At 40.3% G+C, this 18,680-nt stretch overlaps 2 protein-coding genes across 2 annotated transcripts in view; both read right to left on the bottom strand.

Annotated features, from left to right (window-relative positions):
• The window catches only part of LOC126406159 (uncharacterized), a 33,596-nt gene that overhangs the window by 7,701 nt on the left and 7,215 nt on the right, over positions 1-18,680 (bottom strand). The window contains exons 11-23 of the mRNA XM_050070337.1: positions 18,495-18,657; positions 18,298-18,411; positions 16,801-16,976; positions 16,288-16,500; positions 15,988-16,191; positions 15,284-15,525; positions 12,640-12,799; positions 10,925-10,937; positions 8,702-8,722; positions 4,974-5,102; positions 2,240-2,371; positions 1,876-2,022; positions 1,656-1,781 (exon numbers count right to left, since the gene is read on the bottom strand). Of these exons, the coding sequence (XP_049926294.1) occupies positions 1,656-1,781; positions 1,876-2,022; positions 2,240-2,371; positions 4,974-5,102; positions 8,702-8,722; positions 10,925-10,937; positions 12,640-12,799; positions 15,284-15,525; positions 15,988-16,191; positions 16,288-16,500; positions 16,801-16,976; positions 18,298-18,411; positions 18,495-18,657 (1,840 nt within the window). The remainder of the gene's footprint in view (positions 1-1,655; positions 1,782-1,875; positions 2,023-2,239; positions 2,372-4,973; positions 5,103-8,701; positions 8,723-10,924; positions 10,938-12,639; positions 12,800-15,283; positions 15,526-15,987; positions 16,192-16,287; positions 16,501-16,800; positions 16,977-18,297; positions 18,412-18,494; positions 18,658-18,680) is intronic.
• On the bottom strand, positions 10,907-18,595 carry LOC126405632 (adhesion G protein-coupled receptor E3-like). The gene is made up of 10 exons (XM_050069437.1): positions 18,298-18,595; positions 16,801-16,976; positions 16,288-16,500; positions 15,988-16,191; positions 15,284-15,525; positions 15,129-15,195; positions 14,170-14,261; positions 12,640-12,799; positions 12,443-12,508; positions 10,907-12,140 (listed from the first exon to the last, which is right to left on the bottom strand). The coding sequence occupies exons 1-10, from the start codon at positions 18,428-18,430 to the stop codon at positions 12,096-12,098; spliced, it is 1,398 nt and encodes a 465-aa protein (XP_049925394.1). The 5' UTR covers positions 18,431-18,595; the 3' UTR covers positions 10,907-12,095.

The raw sequence follows: 18,680 nt of genomic DNA, 5'->3' as shown, positions 1-18,680 counted from the left end.
CTATAGCGCCCCCCTTTGGCCAATTGATGTAATATTGCTTCCTCCCATGACCCTCTACCACTGTGCCAAATTTCACATGGATTATATAGTAAGACAATATTCAATTGCCTTTTTTAGATTTGCAAATATAAAACCCATGGCACCCTATGCCATGGGTTTTGGACATGGGCACTGTCAAAGTCTCCCTCCAAACACGTTTTTAAGTATGTAAAAATACTCCGCTATGATTAATATTTTGTTCAACATGGTTTTCCCACATGAAAAGTAAATAGAAGAAGAGGAAGCACATCTATTCCTTCTCCCTTATTGAGAAATTCTAGATCTAGCCTTCTCCAAATGTCACTTTCTCCTGCGTCGGCTCAGCACTACTAGTGCTAGGTTGACTAGTGAGGAAGCAGTGCACATCAAGATGGCTGGTTAGCATTGGAAGAAACATCAGAGAGATCAAGGCATACATGATGAGCCTCAGTGAGAACTAGACTCAGATAAGGAGTCTGTTGTGCACTGTAATCGTCAACTAGCAGACGAATTAGAATGGTTAGTGTAGTTAGCATCTTTGATTTATTTATGTTGTTTGATAGCTTGTTAGCTTGTATGCTATCTGGCAGTGGCTGACATGGTATGTGGTTGTGAAACATCTGGTAATATCTGCTACAATTAGGTTTTTGGTTAATAGAAGAAGAAAGCTCCAGGGTCCAGTTAACGTCCAAGAACTGCACACTCTACCATGTTTGCTGTCAAAACTTTCACTACACTATGGCTTACTTTGCTCTCTGTATTGACAAGTCCGGTCTGCACCAGAGGTGTCAGATTTCTAGTGGAATAGGGAGGAAAGTGAAAAACACCCCTGTACCCAGAGGAAAGGAAAATTCAAAATAAAATCTCTTCTTTGACCAGATGATTTCTCCTTGATGTAATGGAGCCCAATATATGACATTCTGACCATTTTCTCATACTTCTTAAATTCAGCTCTTTTTCCTCTCTCCCTGCATTATTCTTTATTTGTCTGAAATAATCAGCTCTGAGATCCAAAAGAAGAATTGACTGGCTTGTAAGTGAGCCCGCACAATGTCAGAAATTTGCCTCAGTGATCAAATTCAAGCCTCATCTCTGCGAAGCCTACGAGCACAGCAAAAGAACTCCTGATTTATTCCTTTGCTGGGGGGAGTAGATCAGAATCTAGATCTCCAAATAAGAATTTGATTTATTTCTTATGAGACAAAGAAAAATGAAGAAAAGACTATTGTGAGCAGCAAAATTCTGTTCTGGGTAGTGACAAACTTTGCACAGATACAAGTCTGTAGAGTCAATGTCATTCATTTCAGGGCATATTGACATAAAAAAAACATCATTTTTGAGTGGATGAGGGCTTTAAGATTTGCACGTGTAGTCAACTATACCTCCCCCAAATGTTTGCTAGCATTGTAATATAAAGCAGTGGTTTCCAACTGGTGGGTCGTGGTCCAAAAGTGAATCGCGGGTCCATTCTGAATGGAACCCAAGTGACTCGCAAACATGTCAAGTTTGTTAAAAACAGAGCTTTTATTTTGAAGGACCATTTCCTATGGAGCCTAACATATTTTTTGATCACCGAATGGCTCATTGAGGGTTATGCCTTGCTCACTGTATATTACACACTATGGAACAGCACAAACCTTGACCAACTGGGGTTGCTTCAGGCACAAGGTGGTAGCCATCATGGCATTCACATACAAAACTTCCTGGGTTGTTGTGACAGGTCCCATCATCCCCACAGACATCGTCAAGACATTCATCAATATCTGTAGTGGAGAAATTGACAACAGACCAGTTTCACAACCACCGTGAACGTACCTGCAAAGCGAGAAAGACAGAAACAAATGTATTTTATGATACCTATGCATGGGTTGGAGCCTCCAGGTGGTAATGCTGGATCTGTTGCGTTGAATCCATCCAGACAGGTACAAAAGTGTGCTCCAATGGTGTTGTTACATTTGCTGTTAGTGCCGCAAAGTTTTGAATTCCTCTGGCACTCATCAATGTCTGACAAGATATATTACAGACAGAAGAAGGTACACTTAAAACAAACTGCTTACTTTAAGAGCACGAGGCCTCTTAATGTACTTCCTGTGTGACGTACTGTCTTGCATTAAAGGTTTGTAACAATGGCCGTTATCGCTGGATACAACGCACAAGACGATCAATTTCTCCACCATGTCACCAATGTAACCACCATTTAAATGAAACAAAATGTACTTACCAACACAACCATATGAATCTGGAGTGGGTAGGTGTGTTGGAGGGATTTCATACCCAGAAACACAGGTGCAACCTCCCTCACTTGAGCACTCAGCGAGTGGTCCACAGGAGTCTGGTTCACACTTATAATGATCTAAACAGACATGATCACATATCATAAGTAATTTGAAAAATGTGAGCTGTACAATCCTCCACCTGCTATTTAGCAAATGTGAAGCAACTAAAACAACGTTGGTCCCTTTTATATGTAGGTCCAGATATGAGGTATGAAATTTGTCAGTTCTTTCAGCACATTCAAAGAAAAGCAATGAAAATGATGCCATCGTTGATTTTCAAAGAAAATGTGAATAACGGATCAGGCGACATAAACAGAAAAATATTATTTATATAGACAATCAGAAAGACTTTCCCCTCATACACAACCATTGCAAACAGATGTAAAATAGTATTTTAGCTTAAAAGTTTTAAGTAACTTTTCCTCTTGTTTTTGGACTATGACATAATGATTTACCCTGTGATGGTCTGGCAACCTGTCCAGGGTGTACCCCACCTCTCGCCTAATGTCAGCTGAGATAGGCAGTTACAGATAATGAATAACTGAATTAGTAAATACCGATTGTATGTTGTCTGAATTCATGTTTTTGTGTACATTTTTCCCACTACCACAGCAACAATTTTGTAAAATGACTTTCAATTTGATACAGTTTCGGAAGTTAACACATTCCAGGCTATGAAAATAATGCCCCACAATTCATAATGAAGTTATTTGTGTATTACCCACGTAATTTGGAAGACTGCAGTCACATGACCAATGCACTGATGGGAGTAAAGAATGAATTAGTTTAAAGAACAAGAGTTTGTGTAAGGAGGCAGGTTGGGGTGGTGGATAGGTCAAACACACACAGGACTTTCCACCAGGGCCCTGTTACAGGAAGCAGGCTCAACAAACTCTGAGCCTAATCGCAATCTCCGGGTTGACTGAGCCTGAGCTGAGAAACTCTGAGTTTTCTGTTCCAGAACAGCTGATCAGCATTAGTTCAATCAACTCTGAGTATGTTCAGCCTGAGAGAGGCGCGTTCACGGCGAGCACTGAAAGACATCATCAGTGGAGTGCAGATAACGTGATATTCAGTCTTTGAATATAGGCTATGAAAAGTATTCATGAATCACTGCATCATGTATCCACATAGATTAATTTCTGATTAACACTGACAAACCTGCAGTTCTTTGGAATTCCTCTTCTTTAAGATTATTTTCGGGGCTTTTGTTGCCTTAAATGGCAAAACAGCGTAATGTTGAGGGAGAGAGGGAATGACGCGCAGTGAGAGGCTTCAGGCTGGGTTTGAACCCGCAGCCACTGCATCAGCGTCTGATCACGGGGTGTCCGCTCCATCCACTAAAGCCTGATATATGGTCCTGCGGCGTACCTACAACGTACCTACTTCGTTGCCGTGACGCCGTCGTGAACCCTTCGAACTTCTCCGTCACTCCATTTCGTCACGGTGCAATTCACCGCCAGAGCGGTAGAGGGCTGCGGTCCTTTCCTGAATGGTTATCATCGTCTCTAGTTGATTCTTTGTTTAGCTTCAGGCTTTTCCAGTCACAGTGAACAATGGCGACCAAGAGAGAGAGAATATTGCTGGAGTTGGAGTTGTTGGATGTCAAAGAAAGTATGTTAATACTGCAACATCTACATCGCAACAGAAGATGTTTAAAGATGGCGGGGATGGCGCATTCTGGAAATACGGAACCGGAAATGCGTTGCTACTAAGCAAACCAATCACAGCCCTCTCGGTCTGCGCTGGGTCTGCATCGCCTCGACGTGTAGTTACATTTTTTGGGAAGTGCACGTCAGGCTACGCCGGGGGCTACGGCGAGCCTCCTGCGTAGCCACGTACCTTACGACGTAGTTACGTCTTTGATTTAACGCAGGACCATAAATCAGGTTTAAGCCAACGATACTCCTTTGCAAATACTTTGATAATCGATTCTGATTTATGTCCAGGGAAAACCACAACAATGGGCAAAAGTCTTTTCAGAGCCAGAGTCACTTTTCTTACGGGCCGACAATCCGCTGTCTCTCTGATGTGTTCAGTGTCTCTGATGTTATAAAGAAAACTGCCGCTGCCGAAGAATCAAAGGGCAATGCATAAAATTTGCTCCGATGATAATGCAAATCCACAATGTGTAATATTTGATATAGGCTATCTGGGTGGAACAGATTTGCCATAGTAACTGACTCAGGGTTTCGCTGAGCTGGCTTTGTGAAACGGAGAATTCAGAGTTTCCCTCATCTCAGGCTCAACATACTCAGTTTTCACTAATCCTGCTTTCTGAAACAGGGCCCAGGAGACCAGTAATCGTGACTAGAATTTTGAGTTGTTTTTTCCCTAAACCCAACCTTCGTATTATTACTTGGCTAAACGTGACCTACATAACTTTACGCTAAATATGTTGCGTCATTTATGAGACACTACTTTGTTAGATAACATACAAACCGTTGTTTGTGCACTTTTTGTTCAGTATCATACGAACCATTTTATCAGGATACGTTGCACAGTCACATCATGATATCTTCCACAAAGTTATGCACTTATCATTTGGGCTGTCACTTTAAACCCTTATTTTCCATTTAGTTATACTCTATGTATTTTGTACAACCATTATTTAGGCATAATGTACATGTAATGTTTCTTGCTTTTGTATGTTGAATAAATGAAAAAGCAGCAACTCACAGGTCACGTAACCCGTAGTAGAATATGGATGTCCTGATGGTTCATACACGTAGAATCCTCCAGGACACAGAGCCACACTCACTGAAATACTTGTGCTAGTACAGCCATACACATAACCATATGCAGTCCCTACTGAGGGAGTCACAGACTCAGTAGTTGGGTATGAAAATGGAAAATAAATCATATACACAGTGCCACCAATATTGCTTGACATGCACTTTGTAACAATTCTGTCTCCGCCAATGCCTGTGAAGCGCCACCATTTGTTGACGAGATTTGAATCATCGTTGGGAAAACCAGGGAAAGAAGTAGATGTAAAGTCTCGGTTGCGCCATGGTTCAGTTATGTTGGTGTATCCATCACAAGAACCTGCAAGGTACAAGGAAACATTGGCAGCAAAAATAACGGTGATTTCATCCTTTGTGAGAAGCTTTTTTTTGGTGTCTTTAAATGTGTAAGTGAACATCATCCATACCAGGAGGAAAATCACATGTCACAGGGATGACAAGTAAACCTAACAAAGAGAAATAATCGAGAGTCAGTGCCTTTAACATTAAGGATTTTGTATAATTTATATACATCTTTAAACAAGAGAGATCAAGAGATGATCATCTCAAATAATTAACAACAAATTACCTTCATTTTTTAAAAATATTGAGATGTAGCTTAAAAAGGAAATGTAACATAGCCAGTAATAAATAGCACATTTAAAGATTCCTTTACTAGTGATGTCTGTATAAAATTAAATTAAAAAAGGCATGAATCATAATAACCATTATTTATTTGTAATTATTTGCCCTTTCTTTATATCTCAAAACAGGGTGCCTACAGATATTAGACACTTAAATTTAATGCTTTTAAGACTTTTTCTAGATAATTTTTTCACAAAATTTAAGACTGCACAAACTGGACAAATCATATTTTTCTTATTCAAGCACAGGTATGTAGATCTACAGTCTGCCAACAGGTAAATGCAAGTACAAAGTAAAAGAACAGTGTAAGGTTCAGTGGTAGGTTTACAGAATTGTAAAATCAGAAATGTGGACATTCATACATACATACATTGTCATACAGACATTAAAATATAGGTGAATGAAATTAGATAAAATGTTTGTGGCAATTACAACCTCACAAATTCAAATTTAAGACTATTAAATGACTTTTAAGGCCTAATATTTATAAAATTGAAAGACTTTAAGGACCTGAAGACACCCTGCAAAACTTCAATCTAAAATAAATCATGTTCTGTCAAAACAACATAAATTCAAATTAAAAAATAGCAGCATTTAAATTGATAATGAATTAATTCATAGAGACTAGTCAAGCATGCTATTACAATTAATATGTTTGGAGATTCTCATGTCTATTAAAAAACAACAGAAAATCACTTACCCAGGAGAAGGGCTGAAGCACAGTGGTTCATCGTGACATATCAAAGATGTTCTGCTGCAAGTTTGCACAACACCCATTAAGTGTTTTTTAAGATGCGAAGCAAATGAAAAACAGTTACGCAAATTCACTCACTCCTGATGTCGAAGGTGTCTTTGATTACAGGGCAAAAGTTAGGAGGAGACAAGAGAAAGATGCTGTCATGAAGCATCTCTATTCCAGATGTGTACCAGGGCCGCTGTGTCACATCTGTATTGTGTATACTGATGGTTTTTGCCGAACTTAACAATGTTTTTCTTTTTCATTTGAAAGATATGTTTGCCCCTTGATGTTAAGAATTAAAACTGATCTGAGAGAGGCGTTGTTGGAACTTCATGGTACCTTAAAACACACATGTCCCAGTTCACGTACTTTGTAAGGGCAGCTGCATGACATACTTAAGGCAAAAAAATGAATAAGTATACAATTCGGAACACTGCCTTCGCTTAAAGGTCCAGTGTGTAGGATTTAGGGGGATGTACTTGCAGAAATGGAACATCATATTCATAACTATGTTTTCATTAGTGTATAATCACCTGAAACAAAAAACTGTGGTGTTTTCATTACCTTAGAATGAGCCGTTTATATCTACACATGGAACAAAGAGTTCGCCGTGTTTACAAACCAAACACTGGCTCTTAATAGGGCAATTAATGCTTTTGCGGCTTTGCGTCAGCCAGATCTGTTTTTCTTTTGTTTTTTTTCATTTTTTATTTGAAAGATATCACTCAGGATGTTAAGATTTAAAGCAGCCTTTGAGATCCGTTAGCTCCCATTATGTGGATGTCAGGGATGAAATTATAGTCTTAGTTATATTAAAATAAATCAGATGGTTCCTACAGATTAAGGCAAGTTGGATTCAAGACTTTTCATAATGCAACTCGGGATTAAATTTAAGAGCAATTTACTGTTTGGAGATCTGTTGTTGCTGATCCTGGTGCTGGTATCGGAGGCGTGGCAGAGACAACGGAAGAACAGATTTGGGAAATATCTGGTATTTGCTGGTTAGTTCTCTTGGCCATTTTGTGTTTCTCACACTGCAAGTAGGATTCCACTGCCTTGATTCCTGTTGTGCCAAGTTTGAAAAACTTGTTGCATAAAATACACCAAGCTTCGAATGCATTCCCCTGGACTGGTTTAAGTCGTGCTGCGAAATCATGGGTAATTAACCATTTTTCATTGAAGCTGAGTTATGATGACAGCTAGGGGGCTCTCTGCTCTTAGTGCCCTTGCAAAAAACAAAATATAAGTGGATCTGCTTGACATTAATGCGAGTGTATTTTTTTTAAAAATAGATGTTACCAGTTATTGAGATTTTTCAATGCAGCATTAGAAAAAAAAAACAATTCATAAAGTCATACTACACGTTTCAGCACTTTTTAGATGTTTGAAAGATTGATTTAAGACATCTTAATACCAATTAGGACCCATATTAGAATTCAGTGCCTTTTTAAGAGCGTTTAAATATCACCAGAAACCCGGATCACTAATGAACGTCACATGCATCATCGCCCAACAAAGCTGCTTTTACACTTGGACTCGAACACAAATCAGAACTTTAACTTGGTGTTCTTAAAGAATTGATTGTTCTGACCCTCAGTTAATAGCATTAATATCCATAATGATAGCCAGTACTGTAAATTGAGAATTGAACACCAAACGTTTACTTTACACCCCATTCTCTTACACTAGCTTGTTTTAGCCACATTGTAATCAGTGCAACACCTGCCTGTGATGCAACTTTCAAAGTACAGAGAGCTTTTGCATCAGACATCATGCTTATTTTGTAAACTTTCTTCAAAGCTTTACATGTTGACACAGAAATTGAAAAAAAATAGGATTACTCACGAGTTACATATCCTGTGATACTGTGTGGATGACTTGGTTTGTACACATAGAATCCTCCAGGACAGAGGGCCACACTCACTTTTACAGGTAAGGCATAACAGCTGGCATAAAAACCATACCCAGTCCCGCTTGTTGGGGTCACAGACTCGGTAGTTGGGTGAGCAAATGCAATATAAACAGTATGATGTGTGCCACCACGTTTGCTTGAGACTCTGTCTCCACCAATCCCTGTGAAGCGCCACCATTTGTTAAGAAGCTTTGAATCTTCATTGGGAAAGCCAGGGAAAGAAGTGGATGTAAAGTCTCGGTTGCGCCACGAATCAGTTGTGTTGGTGTATCCATCACAAGAACCTGCATGAAGACAATAATGGTGACATCATGGTTATTTCAATATAGATAGAAGCTCTTTGTTTTGTTTCAAACATCATTCATACCAGGAGGAAAATCCGTACCTTCAGGGATGATGAGGAAACCTGAAACAAAGAGAGATAATGGATTGTTAAGGAAAATAAGAATCAATGTCCTAAAAGCAATTGCATTTATAATATGGCTGGTTATATTTTTGACAAATCATTATGCAGGTTACAGTTTTCAGCCTTGCAAAATATCAACTAAATAGCGACTTAATTTTTTTATTTTCTTTTAGCAATATTAAAGTCACAAAAAGTTTTAAAAAGGTACCATTACGAACAGTGCCTCTCTCAAATCAATATTAAAGCATGACCATAATCTAATATATCAGAACATATATATAATCAGAACATATCTTTAGAGCTAAAACTTTGATCAAAAGCACTTCAGAATGACGTTCGTTCTACTGGAAATACTAATTTTGTGATTTTAAAATAGCAGTTTTTGAAATAGACTACTAAAATAAAGTTGATCAATTTCATGGGACTGTTCTAATAAACTACTTCCTGTTGGTTTACATACATTTTTTATGACAAAAATTGCATGATATCACTCACCCAGAAGAAGCAATGGCACGTCAAAATTTGCACAGCACCCAAAAAATGTTTTCCTTTCTAGTGCACATGCAAAGAAATAGAATGCAAATCCACTTCGAGGAAAGAGAAAGATGACATCACCAAGAACCAACAATGGAGATGTGTACCAGCACTGAAATTGTGGCAGGTTTATAAAGCAATATTTAAATGCTGTGTCATGTCCTTTTGTTTATTATGTCATATAGATACAGGTAGATGTGTCCGTTCGACCTGAGGTTTGTCAAAGTTGCACTGTGTTGTTGTTTCTCACTAAAGAGTTTGAGCGTCTAGCCTCAATTTATGGCCAGTAATGTGATGCATTTAATAATAAAGACTGGTTTGCAGTGCTTTGCTTTTTAATTTGACAGATATGGTATTTCCTCTCCTCAATTTTTGTAACAATCTAGTACAAAACTGGGACTCAGTTGCAGGGAAAAACACAAAACACCAAGAACAGTTTATCAAATCCAAATCTACCTAGGAGGTCAGGGGTCAAACACATGAAGGCAGTCAGCAAAGGCAGAAAAGTCCATTCAGGGAGATCACACAAAAAGCAGAGTCCAAAAATCCATGCAGCATCAAAAACCAAGGAATCAAACACACTGGGGAGCATGAACACACTAGAGCAACAAGGACAATGTGAGAAACACTGGGCTTTAAATACACAGGGGCTGATTACTAACCACACACAGGTGAGTGGGACAAGACACAGGTGAAACACATGAGGTGATTAATAAAGGCGGGAAAACTCAGGAAGTAAAAGGAGCACTAAACACAATGAAAACAGATTTCAAAATAAAACAGGAAGTGAACACAAACTTGAACATAAACTAGACAGAATGACACAATTTTAAAGTTTGCAACAGGCTTTTACATGTGTTAGCTGTGAAAACCATCACAGTAGCTTCTCTCCATAGTTAATCTGATGGACTGGTGATAAATGTCTTTCATGGCAGTTGACATTCTTCAAGTTGCATTACTGCCTCCTTCTGATTTTATCCGACCACTGCTGTCCAAGTCTTTACAGTTTTCTGCAGTCCTGTAACTTTCAGAAACATAAATATCATCTTTCTCCTCTCCACCGTGTCTCCACTCTCAAACACGTCCTTAATCCTGGCCTCCTGCCATCATCACCCTACTTTCTTCCTAATATTTCCTGCAAGAAATAAGAATATGATCCACCTTTACACTGACTACAGTAACCCGTTGGATGTTTCCCTGATACAAAAAGTGTGCTTATAAATACTTGCTCCTTCCTGCTGTCTCCCCTCCCATTACTCTCTCCTACCCTGTAAACAATGTTAACAGAAGTTCTTTTAAGTTTGATTTCAGTATGATGATTTGTTACTGTACAAATAACTTCAGGAACACTCCTCCTTCTTTATTCAGCAATCTTAAGACATTCAGTCTTCTCACAAAGATAACTGTAGTTTACATCTGAAATTGTTTCCACACATCTATTCTAGAAGCGGAAGAATGTGACACCTACTCATCCTATACGGGACACTATGGGGTGTCAAAACACTGGGTACATTTCAGTAAACAACTGGGAAAACTCCAAGGCAACAGAGGTTTATTATGCACTGAAAACAATTAAACTTACAATAGACAGAGCACTTAAGATATACAGATGAAAATACTGTGAATATGTCATGCAAGAATAACGGCAAAGTAGGGGCCGATTCAGACCCGGAGCACACACCTGAGTATGCACCACGTCACGTGTGTTTATGAGGACACAAAGTGTGCAGGGCAGAGTTAAAAACAACAGCAACTTTCCTCCACTTCTGTCAGCAGGGAAACACATGAAACAGGATGGACATTCAGTTTTAGCTATTGGGGGGGAATGCTACTTTAGCTGAAATCTGTGCACAGCAGCGCTCAGTGGTTGACACAGTATTTTACTTCCTGTTGTATTGGAAAGTCTAACAAGCATGTGTATAATCACGCACATACATCTCTGGATGTCAGCAAGACTTTCATATGAACAAAAAAAATGTATTGAATGAGAAAAACAATTGAAATAATAAAGAAAAAATGTTGAAAATTAAACATATCAGAAAACGACACAATGAACAGTAGTCAGCCCAGTCGCCAGAAGAAAATGTTTGAATTGTATGTTTCTGCAAACCATGAATACATTATATGTGTTACATATCATATCAATGTTTCTAAAGTGACACAGTTCTGATCAAATGTATATTAGCTGACGTCGTCCCTGGTAGGTGGAGCAAATAGTGGATGCCGGATGCCAACCTGCTGACTACTGTTCAAGACCAACAAACTTCTGCAGCGGCAATAGACCTTTTTCACAGCAGACGTTTTGACTTGTCATAGTAGGAAAAGCACAGGGGAAACTGATAACATTAACGGTGGCTCAGTTCCATTAAGTGTCCTAGTAAGCCGTTGAACATGTATGTACAGCATGTCAAAATGTCTGCAGTGAAAAAAGTCTATTGTGGCACCAAAACTGTGCATTTTAAAACCAAAACATGATCTTTTCCAAACCGTAACCAAGCATTTTTTGTGCCAAAACATAACCACAGTATTACTGGAACATAAAGAAACGTAAAGTTTCGATATATCCGCTACAACATAATGTGCAAATGTTACATATCTGTGGTTTGCAGAGGTGTACTATGCCAACAATTATTCTGGCTAATGGATTTAACACAGTAGCAGTAAACACACCCTCACGTACATATACATTTGATGACTTGTCATTCCCAGCCGCAATAAAAATGACAACAAAAAATAACATGTAATGACTAATGGTTCAAAGTGGACACAGTCTGCATCTCTCCTCTCTGTCTTCCGTCTCTCTTTTGTCATCAGCATTCCATCACCTTTAGCCTGTCTTCTACTCAGCCTTGTCCAAGTCCTCAGAGACTGATGGTGCATCTTTCTGTTTGAATACAGCAGATATGCAAAATTACACACATCATAATTCCAGCAAGGCATTTGAAAGAAAATGTTTGATCAGTGAAACACATAGCAGGCATGCCTAGGATCACCCAGGATGTTGGTTTGGGTTGTTTTGGCTGTTTAGCAGACTGTTTGTGTCTTTGTAGTCTTAATAGCCATATAAAGGCTACAAAGACACCTCGATAAGAAAAGAGATACACAGAAATAAATACAAGCATTTCACAGTTATTAAAGTGGTTCCTCGTACTATGCATTGTTGCTTTGGTGTTTAAACTAACTCACCACAGTTCCTCCTTCATTATGCTTATTGAAAGAACAGGTCAGCCATTTCACGTATTCCTCTCTAACCTAGAGAGTACAATGAAAGACTCACTTTAGATTTTATGTATTAATGTAACTAAACAGAAGGACAGCTGTGTGTGTAATTGCTGACATTGTTAGTAGTAGTGCAGAGAAAGTCATCTGTGTAAAGTGTGTACCTCCTTGTTGAGCAGACAGTGGACGATGAAGAGGAAGGTGCCCTGCTGGGAATTAAGAATTATAAAGAGGACCTGGAAGAAAAGGTTTGACTGGTACAGGCCCAGGATCCAGGTGCAGCCCAATATGACAAACTGGGCCACTATCTTGAACAAAATCAACCTGTAAACAATGAGAATTTAGTGAGTTTTAATTTCAAGAATGTATGACTCTTTAAAGGTCCAGTGTGTAAGACTTAAGGGGATTTAGTGGCATCTAGTGGTGAGGATTGCAGATTGCAAGCAGTTGTAACTTCTCCTGCTTAGAATTCCTTCAGTTTTCATCATTCAGGAGGTTTTTACTGGGAGCAGAATTATCCGCAGAGGTCTCTTCATCTGCGAAATGATAGGATCCAGTGACTTAGACCATTAAAAACACTGAATAAACCAGTTTCACTTTACAAATCAGTGTTTTTCCAATGCCGTTTGGCATGTTGGAGACGGGCCGCTAACCTAGTACCAGGAGTTGAATTATCCACAGAGGACTTTTCCTCTAGAGCTTAGATCGGGCCCAAAAAATCCAGCCCGACCCCACCCGAGCCCGTACATGTTCTGTCCAAGCCTGGCCCGGCCCATCCCTTTAACTGTAATTATGAGCCTGCGCCCTGTTTAAATCCGACATTTTTTTAAGGATACGAACGTGGACATTGAAGGCTGACTCTCGTCTTTCTTTCCATGGCAAGCCTTCGTCATGTGCCTCTTAAGTGTCGAGGTCCCCTTCTTTGTGCTGTCATAAAGGCTACCAGCATCGTGCTGCACTTGGTACACTCGACGAAGCCGAAACACATGTTGTCACCACCGACAAATTACATGTGCACAGCCAGTGGGGCCGGGTTCGGGCTCGGCCAGAGAATCTAAGCTCTATTTTCCTCTCCAAAACAAATGGATCCAGTGATTTAAACCGGTGAAAGCACTGATTAATGTTTTATATTTAAAAAATCTGACACAAAAATGCGAAAATGCCAATGGCCCAATCTATAGCCAGTATTTGGTTTCTCTGTTGCGAGCTATTGTAGGTATGGCGGTGCAACATGGCGATCTCTGTAAATGAGGACACACTTCATATGTAGATATAAGTGTCTCATTCTAAGATAAGACAACATAATGATTCTTACTTTCAGGTGTTTAAACACTAAAGAAAACATACTTATTATCTTACATTTCTGTCAATATATACCCCTAAATCCTGCACACTGGACCTTTAAAGAGAGATGGACACTATGTACATTTTTAAACACTTTGTGATATACATTTTGTCAGCTTAGAAAGGGTGAGCATAATTAGTGTAGTCTGTATAAATTTAAGAAAGAATATCAAATTGGCTATCTGCATAAGTCTATCAAATGCGATCAGATCGACACCACGTAGAGTCTGTGATATATTGTTACACTGTATGTACACTATGTATGAAAAGTCACATTAAACTTTCAGAATTTTCAGAAAATTACTGATTTTATTTCATTTTCATGCAAAGATAACCTTTATCACTCGTACCTGGTGTCTCTGGATTGAGAAATATCACTTTTCATGTTGGCCAGGGTGGGTCTCAGACTCCATAGAGTAGCACAGAACAATATCCAATTCAGCTGAAGGAAAGGAAGACGCAGAGGCTGAGCTGCAGAAGAACATATAACCTCCATAGAAACCTTAAATACTGCTAGTAATGTGCCATTTTGAAGAATATGTAGCAATGCTGTCTACTATGAATTCTGTTTGTATGATACTAAATAACATAATTGCTGTAGTCACTACGAGTGGATAGTGTCTTGCAAGATTGCCTATTTTGGCGGAAAACAACTGAAATATGCTTTCAGTGCTGATGTGTTCAGTGTCATTTTTGCAAACTGCCAGATACATTCATGAGCCAAATTTCCTCATGATGTTAATAGAAAATATAATATGTAGATGATAATAGAACACGCATTATGTCTCCCTGAAAACATATCTGCTGTTTATAATTAGTTGTGTATAAACCTGATTTCTAGGAGACAGGGCTGTGAATAGAGGCCCAATACAGATATTGTCAAAAGTAGGAAAGCCTTGACCTCTTTAGTGTGTGCTAATGGTATTGGGTTGCCTGTAACAGATGTAAAACAAAGACAGTAATGTGTCTTCAAGAGAATTTCTTTGATTTGAGTTGAGGCCAATGGTGAAGAAACACAGGAGGAGAACCAATAATGGGACATGGCCTGTAAATGTCTGTAAACATTCAAGCAGAAGATAAGCTTGTCTTTGCTGTAAATCCAGCAGGACGTTGAGTAAGCTTCTTGACTCACCTTTAACATGGCCAGGAATAATATTTTGTCAAAAATTAGTTAAAGTGCATGTTAGCTTGATTTTCAATTAGCTAAAAACAGTGCCCGACAAATTAAATTGGAGAATAAACCTGACTGAGCTGATTCATTTTTTGTTAAAATAGATGTGATGTATCTGCTAATGTGCAATATACTCACAGCAAGGATAGCAATCACAGGGCCTGTTAAAGCCCAGTTGAAATGGTGCTGTCTTGAGAGCCAGCACCTGTAGCAGAATCAAACACTTTCAACCTGGATGCACATCAGACATACAGGAGAATATGACTGAGTGTATTACTGTTTATCTTACTCACACCTCTGCCTCAGTAGCACCATATCCATCAGAATATACCAGTGCAGAAACACCCACAATCACAAATGGAACACCATAGCCAATCAGGTAGAGAACTAGCCTGGGGAGGCCATCTCTCTGGATGACCTGCACCTTAGTGAGCCTCCGGACCAACAGGTGGAGCTGAAACGCCTCCAGCAGCATCCACACAAAGCCTGCTATAACTAAGAAGTGGAGAAGCCCCGCCATGACGGTGCAGGCTAGCTGTGGAGACAGAAGAAGTACAATATTGTAACCCTACTTCTATTGGAACAGGCATAGCCCTCTCCTGGAGACTATGGGTTAAACTCTCCTTCAAGGACATGCCTACCTGAATAAGTGCAGACCAAACAGTATATAACGACACACTCGCCATTTTCTGCTATTCTAAACCCTCTTCAGCAAGAGGCATAGGAGTGGCAGGGCCCCTGAGGTGAGGGCTCTACCTGTACTAATAGAACTAGGGTTATAATAACGTAACCCATGCTCGTGATTGGAAGAAAGTATCACCCATAGAGTCCAGTACAGGGTGGAGCCTGTGTGCGATAGAACTCGAACATTAAATGCTTCTGATAACTCAGCAAAGAGTGGTTCAGTTGGGTCACATTTAATCCATGTGTGACAGATCCAGTTCAGTATTTAAGTCTAAAGCAAAAACAAAAACAACTCCATCTTTGATTACTGTACCTCTTGTTCAACATATTCGTCGTTCCACAGCAGCAGCAGATGGGAGAAGAAGAGGTTGAGGCAGAGGTGAAGACGGGCTGTGTTGTTGATCTTGGGGTTCCAGCTACACAGGAGGAAGGTGAAGATGGCCAAACCAAAGAAGAATAGTCCCACAATCACACACATTCGGTTTAGCCACTCCAGGAAGGGATCCTCTGGTGGAGGCTGAGAAGATACAACACACAGGCAAACACATACTGTCATCAATCTGACCTTGTGTGTGGGAACTTGTTTTAGCAAATGCACATTCGCATATGATACCTCTCCAATCTGCATGATGAGGGCGAATGTGGATAGATGGGAGCAGCTGCACACTGTGTAGTTTTCATTGGTGTATGCAACCCAACAGCCCTCCACCGACCAGCGCATTGTCCTCTTCTTTTCTGTTCCTGTTTCACTTTCTTCTCCAATTCCTGCCTCCTCTGTTTTGTCCTCCCAATACACACAGGTCACCAAACCAGACTCAGGTACCGTCTGATGAAAGCAGAGCAACAAAGATTTTTTTAGATATGTTGAAAAACAGCAAGCTGTATGTTTTTTTTTAAAGATATGTTTTTTTGGGCATTTTTGCCTTTAATGGACAGGATAGCCAAGCGTGAAATGGGGAGAGAGAGGGGGATGACACGCAGCAAAGGGCCACAGGCCAGACCCGAACCCGGGCCGCCGCGGCAACAGCCCCGCACACGGGGCGCCCGCTCCACCACCAAGCCACCGACGCCCCAGCAAGCTGTATGTTATCTTAAAAGGTAGATGTAGAGATAACTTGGACAGCACCTTCTTGTGATGGATGGTAAAGTTGACGGGCTCGGTGAGGTTGGTATGGTTCATCGAGGGCAAGACTGCAGTGATAACATCTGAGTACATCTCTGTCTGGTTTTCTGTTTCAAAGTATTGATGACTAAGAAGACTCTCCATCCCAGTTAGTGTCAAGAAGACAGCTGCTGCAGAACCTGGGAATGTCCACAGAGTGCAGGTGATCAGTGCTTTTAAACACACTGCCTGTTTTTGTATATTTAAAGTATGTGAAAGGAACACTTCACCCCAAATCAAAAAGACCTGTTTTTCCTCTTACCTGTAGTGTTATTTATCAATCAAGTGTTGGTAGATACCAGCTGCAGACAAGTTTGCCTTCACTCAAATAAAGTAGAACCAGATAGCACTTGGTTTGTGGTGCTCAAATTGCCAAAAAAATACATTTGAAAAACTCAACAGCAATACCTCTTTCCAGAAATCATGACCAAGATAATCCTCAGATGTTGTTGTGAGCGGTTTCATGAAGGAACTACTTTCTGTACACCGAGCTACAACCACCAAGTGTATCACTGTGCAGAAGCTAGATAACGTTACAGCTCAGCCAAGCAGTACGATGTTAAAGATTACATCTTGCACCGCCACAAGAACGAGTCCCTCAGCCATGAGTGTGCATCTTCTGCATAGTGATGGTATAGTTCCTACATATAAGTACGAATGCTAAAGTGGCTGAAATGAGTTTCCTCCATGGGGTGGCTGGGCTCAGCCTTAGAGATAGAGTAAGGAGCCCGGACATCCGGAGGGAGCTCGGACTAGAGCTGCTGCTCCTTCACATCGAAAAGGGTCAGTTGAGATAGTTCGGGCATCTGATCAGGATGCCTCCTGGGTGCCTTCCGTTAAAAGTGTTCCCGGCACGTCCCACTGGTAGGAGGCCCCGGGGCAGACTCAGAACATACTGGAGGAATTACATATCTCATCTGGTCTTGTGATGCCTTGGGGTCCCCAGGGAGGAGCTGGAAAGGGTTGCTGGGGAGAGTGACGTCTAGGATGCTTTGTTTGGCCTGCTGCCCCCACCACCCAGGCCCGGACTTTCGGATGAAAATGGATGGATGGATGGATGGATGGATGGATGGATGTAACTGCTGACAACAAGGTCTGTGGATTATCTTGAGTAACCAGGTCATGATTTCTGGAAAGAGACATTGCTGTTGAGTTTTTCAAATGTATTTTCTGGTGCTTTGAGCACCACAAGCCGAGTGCAATCTAGTTCCATTACATTCGAGAGAAGGCAGACATCTCTACGGCAGATATCGCCAACACTCGGCGACTCACACCAAAACAAACCCCACTGATAAATGGCAGTACAGATAAGATGGATAATATGCATGTTTTAATTTTGGGTGAACTATTTCTTTAACCCTGTGCATTTGTTGCATGTGCAGATGCAAAATTACAAGGTATGATTCCTTTCGAACATAGTTTGGAAATGCCATCTTATTTTCACTTTGAGCTTTTTCTCACCATTGTTATTTTTGGCCAAACTGTTCAGGTTGATCTCCATGGTGTTTCCATTGGCTGACAGAGAAGAGCTCTCTGCACTGTCACTTCCAGGTCCGATAGTTTCGAGACTTAGATCTAACACACAGGTTGGCATTACAACAGCCTAATTTCATATCCACCACGTAAACATACAGTGAACTAAGATGAACATGTCTTACCCACTGTTGGACTCTTGACAGTTCTCTTGGTGTTGTTCCGACCTGGCTCTACTATTGCAGATGCTAAACGGTCTGAGATGCCCAGGATCACACTGCCTACCTCCCCGTCTCCTTCACTACTCACCTTGCTTGACCTGACACGCGGTCCAACGCCTGACACTTCCTACGAGAATTAAGATATCTCAG

The sequence above is a fragment of the Epinephelus moara genome, chromosome 18, assembly GCF_006386435.1.
Source record: "Epinephelus moara isolate mb chromosome 18, YSFRI_EMoa_1.0, whole genome shotgun sequence".
Lineage (NCBI taxonomy): Eukaryota > Metazoa > Chordata > Actinopteri > Perciformes > Serranidae > Epinephelus > Epinephelus moara.
The sequence above is the reverse complement of the archived record's forward strand: the minus strand, read 5'-3'. Positions and strand labels throughout refer to the sequence as shown.